General features: G+C 43.6%; 1 protein-coding gene across 1 annotated transcript; it reads left to right on the plus strand.

Annotated features, from left to right (window-relative positions):
• Positions 1-741: 741 nt before the first annotated feature.
• Positions 742-1,805, plus strand: LOC128425089 (eukaryotic translation initiation factor 4 gamma 1-like). The gene is made up of 2 exons (XM_053411584.1): positions 742-1,053; positions 1,219-1,805. The coding sequence occupies exons 1-2, from the start codon at positions 838-840 to the stop codon at positions 1,723-1,725; spliced, it is 723 nt and encodes a 240-aa protein (XP_053267559.1). The 5' UTR covers positions 742-837; the 3' UTR covers positions 1,726-1,805.
• Positions 1,806-7,496: the final 5,691 nt, after the last annotated feature.

Raw genomic sequence — 7,496 nt, forward strand, 5'->3', positions numbered from 1 at the left:
CCCCTATACCCCCCCCCCCCCCCAGATAGATCTAAATTAATGTAGATAAATAGATGTACTTTATTTTTGTAACACACAGTTTCAGAAGCATCATCGGGGATTTTTCACTCAAACTGTTAAGTTTGAATTTAATGTTTATCTAAATTAAACTTGTACATTTAAAAAAAAACATAGGCATTTTCTGAATTTTTTTGAACGTTATCACTCAGGCTTTGTTCCTTTGATGAATGTCACTGAAGGTCACCAAAGCAGCAGCCATATACCTTTGAAGTCTGTCCCTACATAAGCGTCAGTTTTCAGTCAGTTTTCAGTCAGTTCTCTTCGGAATACTTGGCTCGTTGCTCCTGAACTCTGTTCTTGCTCCTGAACTCTGTTCTTGCTCCTGAACTCTGTTCTTGCTCCTGAACTCTGTTCTTGCTCCTGAACTCTGTTCTTGCTCCTGAACTCGTTTCTTGCTCCTGAACTCGTTTCTTGCTCCTGAACTCTGTTCTTGCTCCTGAACTCTGTTCTTGCACCTGAACTCTGTTCTTGCACCTGAACTCTGTTCTTGCTCCTGAACTCTGTTCTTGCTCCTGAACTCGTTTCTTGCTCCTGAACTCTGTTCTTGCACCTGAACTCTGTTCTTGCACCTGAACTCTGTTCTTGCTCCTGAACTCTGTTCTTGCTCCTGAACTCTGTTCTTGCTCCTGAACTCTGTTCTTGCTCCTGAACTCGTTTCTTGCTCCTGAACTCGTTTCTTGCTCCTGAACTCTGTTCTTGCTCCTGAACTCTGTTCTTGCTCCTGAACTCGTTTCTTTGGATTTGCCTTTAAGAGAACTACGATTGATTTGAATCAACATGATCCCAACACACGTGGGCTTTCTCGGCGCTGCCTCCTACGAGTCCGTCAGCTGCGTCACTGCAAACTTTCAAGCCTTCGTGACGGATCTGAGTCACGAGGACTTGGACGTTGAGGAGAACCTGCAGGAAATGGTTGAGCTCATTTTCAAGAGGGCCGTGAAGAAACCAGACTCTGCTGCAGTCTTCGCGGAGCTGTGTCAACACCTCTCAGAAGTAAGTGATGCATCTATGACTGGAAGCTACTTTATCCTGTTTCTTACTTAGTTGGACAGCTTGTATTTGTATGCAGGTTGTAACCTTAATTTAACACACTGATCACTATGTATGTATGTGAGTTACATTAGTGTTAATATTCCTTTATGGTTTTCTTCTCTTCAGGTGGAGTTCCAGTCCTTGTCCGACTGGTCAGTCAGCGTCTCCTTCAGGTCTCTGCTGGTTAAACACTGCCAGGCAGAGTTCATGAAGAACTTGGACAAGGAGGGCATTCATCAAGAGAGTTGGTCCTGCCTGAAGCCAGTCCAGGACGTGAGGGTCACCGACCGGCTGAGGGAAGAGCAACAGAACACCAAACCTTCCGGTCGCTTCCTCAATATGCTGAGGTTTATTGGGGAGCTGTTCCTCTCCAAGCTGCTGGCAGAGAAATCCATGCACTGCTGCATCAGGAGGCTGTTGCAGAAAGGAGACGGGCCGTCTCTTGAGGGCCTCTGTCAGCTCCTCCAGATGATCCAGCAGGACCTGGAGGTGGTGACGGAAAAGGAATTGATGGACACCTACTATAACCAGCTGGACCATATGGCAGAGAAAGGGAAGAGGGCACCAAGGCTCTCCCTTTTGTTGAGGGAAACAGTGGATGCCAGGAAGATGGCATACTCCACCCCCCACTAAGTTTTTAATGAAAACTCATGTGGGAAATACAACTTATACACTTATACAACTTATACAGTGATATTTGTAAATGGACACTAACCCCCCACTGCAACCCCTGCTCCTACTCTGTATAATGTGCACTGGGTGACATCATGTCTGTACTCTGTTTGTGGTTTGTACTATGTTGTAGACTAATGAATAAAATGTTTTTAATTTAATTTGGGTGTTTTTATGTCTTGCATGCAGCTGCCCTCACATTTCAATTAAAACACATGTGGGAAATACAACTTATACAACTTTCCCAATAATCAATGAAAAGCACAGATGCCTGGAGAGTTTCTGGGACAACATTTGACAAAAGTACTTATTCTGAACTGAACATCAAATCCAAATGAATATTCAGTAAAAAAAACATAATTGATCTCATATTTTATCTCCTAACAGCTGGTTGTGTACCACTAGTTTCACTTCAAGCTGTGAGGATATTCAATATAAGCCTCTGGAGAGTGATATTTATGAATGGACAAAAAGCTTGGCTTTATTATATCATCAGCAAGAGCATGATATTATTTGACAAGGACAGACAAACTGCAGCTTTGTGTTGAGTAACACTATTTTCAACCAATCCTTTAGACATTTCAGTGCATGTGTAATAAATACGGCATCCGAGGTCAGACTTCTAAAATTAGCTCAGTATCGTCTGCTGAAACTCAGAGACTCTGTCTGTGAGCTTATGTTTGTGCACTGGACTAAAAATGTGTTTCTTTTGGGAGACAAACTCGCAGCATATTTCAGGATTCCAGTAGCTTAAGTGGGACAGTTGTTGCATGGATGGGTGGGCCTGGCCTGCCAAAACGTCCTATGCACTCACTACATGAAAAGTTGTGCAACAGGCAGTACTGCACCGATTGTCTTCCTTGGCCCCATGAGCTTCTTTGAGTTATGTAAATATATAGTCATCACAAACAAGGCATTAAAATTAAGGCATATTACAACAGTGCTTTAAGGATTTATTTCTCTCATTTGTACACGTATAAAGAATATATTCATCGCTTCATGAGTTCCCAGATAATAGGATAGACAGACAAATAACTGAGATTATTCCTGAAAAATGAGCAACTGAGAATTTGAAATTGTAGGACAGTCTGATACTGGGTCCGCACAATACTGTCAGTGTCGGCTTTACTTAAGAGCATGCGATTCTGCTGTCTTCTTGCCATATCATGCACCAAAGAATGAGGCTGTGAATGAATAAATAAAAGAATAAATCATAAATATTAAGAAGTTGGGGAGACCAATTCAAATGAATGGAGGTTAATCTAGATGATGTGCTCTAACGGCGCTGAATGCTGCTTTGCAACTTGTTTTCTCTCACAGGAAGTGGCTGTGGCCCTGACAGTGCTTGAACGTGTGTGTGGGGGGGGATAGCACAAGCTTGTTGTTGCCCTTGTCATCTTGTCTAAGCTTTAATGATGGTAAGGTTGGAGCAAATTGAAACCAGCACGAACAATTTCCAAACCTTGGCAGAAAACTCTCTCTCCTGAACCTTCGCTCTGTTTTCTTTCCCCTTTGAAAAGGCTTGGGAATAAATTATCCGTTATTATTTTTACTTAATATTGATCTTTACATTTGAATAAAGCAATTTGAATAAATGCAATACATTTTCAGAACCAAGGGGTTAAAATATACATTGAGAAGGTACAATGCTTATTGCAGCCACGTTTGCAGATCTGGGGAATAAAAACGTCCATGCAAAGATTTTGTAGGAATCCATACAGTCATTTCCAAGATGGTTTACTCTGGATTAAAGCGGTGGATATGCCAACTGACACTTGACATCCAGAGAGCGGCGCCTCAGCCCTGACAGGCTCAAACAGAGCAGTCAGAATCTCATCTCATCTCCTCTGGCATCGATAAGATGCTTCAGATCTCCTTTTTGCTTGATATTAGATCATCCGCCCGCTATGACAAGCAGCATCGCCTCCCAAGCCTCGACACGTGGAGGAAGTGATGTCATACCAATTAAAGCCACTCTTATCACTAATATGAATCTTTCAGTGCTATCAGACAGGACGATGTATTATTCATACGGCCCGAGCGAGGCGCTGCGCAGGATTTCCTTCCCTCCGGCGGGAAACGTAGGAAGCGGTTACGAGTTTCACTTTCACCTGCACGTCGCACAAACTCTGGTCCAATTACTTTTCATTTTTCTGCCCCAATCAGATCCACACAGCTTTAAGCCCCGGCTGGACCAGAGCATTTCATTCCCCTTCATTACTGACCAGTCAAGCGTGGAAGAATACGTCTTTGTGTCCACCATCACTGACCTTGACTTAATCACTCTCCCTGCTGACTCTTGTCTGTCTCAATGCCGGGTTGTGACAAAAACTGCATCTGTCTCGCCTGTCAAAGAAATAATAACGGCTTTCACACTGCGAATAGTGTTTTTTTAAATGTATCATTAGACAATACTCTTATTCTCTCAGCAGGGCTCTGTGGATGGCAGTGTTGGTCTGTTAGCTTGTCCTGGCTGAAATATCCCTACCTGAGGATGGATGGTGCTAAAATGCATTTCAGACATTTATCTCCCGCCTCAGGATGAGCTGTAATCACTAATCGCCATCCCCTTACCCCACCTCTAGCGCCATCATCAGGACTAAATGTCAATTTGTCCAAGTCTCTGATGTATGATCAAATAATTTATGAAAAACTATAATGTCACACCCGGCCGCCTGCAGCTTTACTTTGTGTTTAGTGCTGACAAGCTTCTTGTTTAATATCTGAAAGGGATATCAATAATTTTCCTCATTTTGAAAAATGCAGCCACACTGCCTCATGAATGATTGTGGATGTGCTAGTGGTGAAAATGTCAGGGCTAAAAACGTACACCAGTAGGTTTTATAATAATGCATAAAAACGTGGGTGGTCATTTTATAGCTCGATGACATTCTATGGCTCGACTTCCCGGGAATGTTATCTGCTACCATCATCTCGATCCATTCCTTCTCCATGAATCAACTGTTAAACTTCAAATCTATTACATTTTTTTGCTGTGAGTAAGCAGAAAGCAGAGGATTTGGAAGTTTCCCCAGTTGAAGCAGCAGTGCAGCCTCTTATTGGCCACAGGGCACAACCGAGCAAAACAGGAGGAATTCAGATGGATGAGCTTCGAGTGTCTCTGGAAGGTGTTGGTCTGTAAGTTCAGTCTTCTGTGGAGAACGTTCTACTCAGGCCTCTGGGATGTGTTTTGATCCCGGTGGTGTTGGTGGCAACTGGAGCCAACGTCTCCTAATCCAGTATCGATCTGCGTCCATTTTTATTTTACTGAACAATGTGCTTGAGAATGAGAAGCATATTTCTGTCTCTGTCCACTGTGTCTCACAGCGAAAGATTCTGGAGTGTTTCTTTGCTTGGAAACATGACACACGAGGCTCATTGTTTGGTTTTGCATATTGTCGTCAGCCTACATGTGTTTTTGTCTCCATCTGTTGATGATGTTGCAGCCAAATGAGGCCGTCAGCTGTTTGCTTTCCAAACTTTTACTGCATGATTCTCTGGGCTGTGTTCAATATAGTATAAAATAACAAGGAGTTCGAAGTTGGAAACGGAAACAGAAACAGATGGAAGCTTCTGTCCATACTTTGCATTGCTGTATTTGTGTACGCCTTCTAGAGGCTTCAGGATATGGGCAAAACCAACAAGATGGAGCAGTACCAACAAATATAATGGGGGGGGGGGGGGGGGGGGGCAGTGTAGCCAATATTTCAAGCAAGCTGATCCTAGGACTTAAGGAAGATATTTCATCGGTGTTGGACATTTTTGAGGACAGACTTTGTGAGTTGTTTCATTTGCCTCTTTCTTAGTGGCTCCCCCACTGTCAACATGTTAACCGTTGTCAGAAACTCTTGACTCTGTGCTGCCCTCTAGTGGAGGCATTGTATAACAACCATGCTCATTGAGGTTCTGACAAGGTGCATAATGAGCCACCAACGTCAGGTCCAGGTGGTTCCTGTGCATACTATGACATATAGTCCCGGTGGCGCCCCCTGATGGTGGGCAGTGTTGTCCGTCACATCAGTCTAAAATCTCTGAGTCTGTTGATGGTGGCGTCTCAAAAGACCAAATGATATCACATCATACCTCGAGCCATCCAAGGAGAGCTTGTGCACTGGATGGAACCATCTGCCCTTGTTATGTCTCTTCATGCATTTATTCAGCTGCTTCTTCTCATGTAGGATGAATACCTAATGTATGTGTGTGTCTGAGTGTGGGTGTGTTTTATGTGCGTTACATTTCCCCCCAGTTTATTCAAGAAGAAAAAACGATGCAACAATTAGATCATCAGCTCAGCGTGTAGGGAGGTGGTGTACAGTGCCTGTTTGCACATCCAGCGTCCTGTGTCTCCTGAGGTGTGGCTTGTTCATCGAGGCCTCATCACTTTCAACCTGCAGTTCCCCCGCCGCACATGCTGAATTATACATGGCGATTTTTGGAGGTACTTTCATTGTCTTAACAGAGCAAAGTTACCCGGACTGACCTGCTCTGAGGTCAGTTAACAGGCTGCTCCTTGTACTGTGAATATCTCAGGATGGAAGTGTTGAGTTCACCCAAATGTGGGATTTCTTCTTCTTTATGAGCTCATGATTTTTTCTCCCATGTATATGCATGAACATAGCAATGTTTGCATGAAGAGGGAACCTGGAACTGATTTCCATATTCACTGCAGAGTTTTGGTTTATTGATTGTTTCAAATAGTATTTTGCTGTGTATCGGACAGTAAAGGAACCCAGAGAAAAAGCATTTGACGGAGTTAAAGTTCGTGTGTGTGGGGGGGGGCAAATAAAGACATATAGCCTAGAAATAGATGAGGGGAGAATATGAAAGTGAGGCGGAGGGGGAGAGTCCGGAGAGACACGGAGCCAGTTTGAAGAGGAAAAGTACCCACAGTTGATAGCAGGGAGGAGGAGGAGGAGGAAAAACAACAAAGGAAATCATTCCCTGGCATCTATGGTGGAGAGCAAAAGTGTGTTTGTGTGTGTGTGTGTGGGGTGGGGGGGGGGGGGGGGGGGGGGGATACAGAGAATTGAGTCCTGGATGCAGCTGAGTGCCTGAGCAGAGAGGGGAAGGAAGCGGAGCGAGAATAAATATGCTATTCCCCGTATCGCTCTGTCGTTCCTCTGTTGTGTGGGTGTGAAGAGGAGGAGGAGGAGGAGGAGGAGGAAGAAGAGAGCGAGAGAGAGGTAGCCTGTGGTGTGTGGTTGGGGGGGGGGTCGGTCAGGGAAAATTTGTGCCACTGTGTGATGAGCCCGAATCCCCGCTGATGAATTACAACATTATTGTATCCTCACATGTTCACAGGAATATTTGCATTAGTGTGTGCACACAAACCGGAGCGCTCTCAGCTGGGTGTTTGTAAAAAGCCTCTGAGGATTTCGACAGGACGCATCATTGGGCCTCTAATGAAAGACGCTTTCACAACATGAGCTCTTTCCTGCTTCCAATCAACTCGTAGTAACCATTTCAAATGTATTAAAATTTACAATTTCATTCAACTTATTAATTGGAAAATAGAACAAATGTAAAAGCCGGAGTCCACAGGCTTGTATGTTTAGGAAATCCAACAGAAATCCAATATCTCACAGTTGCAAATGAATGTAAAACCATGAATGATTGATTATGCCATATAAAAGCATCATTGCTTCTCTATCCAGTCCATCTAATATGGAATTATAATACTACTGTAGATCTGTGATTCTTTAGTTTCTTTCAATTAAAACAGTATCATTTAA

Source organism: Pleuronectes platessa, chromosome 19, assembly GCF_947347685.1.
Source record: "Pleuronectes platessa chromosome 19, fPlePla1.1, whole genome shotgun sequence".
In the NCBI taxonomy this organism is placed as follows: Eukaryota; Metazoa; Chordata; class Actinopteri; order Pleuronectiformes; family Pleuronectidae; genus Pleuronectes; species Pleuronectes platessa.

What these genes read in the sequence shown, in the direction of transcription:
- LOC128425089 (XM_053411584.1), top strand. Translation starts at nt 838, where the DNA reads ATGATCCCAACACACGTGGGCTTTCTCGGCGCTGCCTCCTACGAGTCC. An exon ending in TGTGTCAACACCTCTCAGAA is followed by an intron (nt 1,054 to 1,218) that starts GTAAGTGATGCA and finishes TCTTCTCTTCAG; the next exon opens with GTGGAGTTCCAGTCCTTGTC.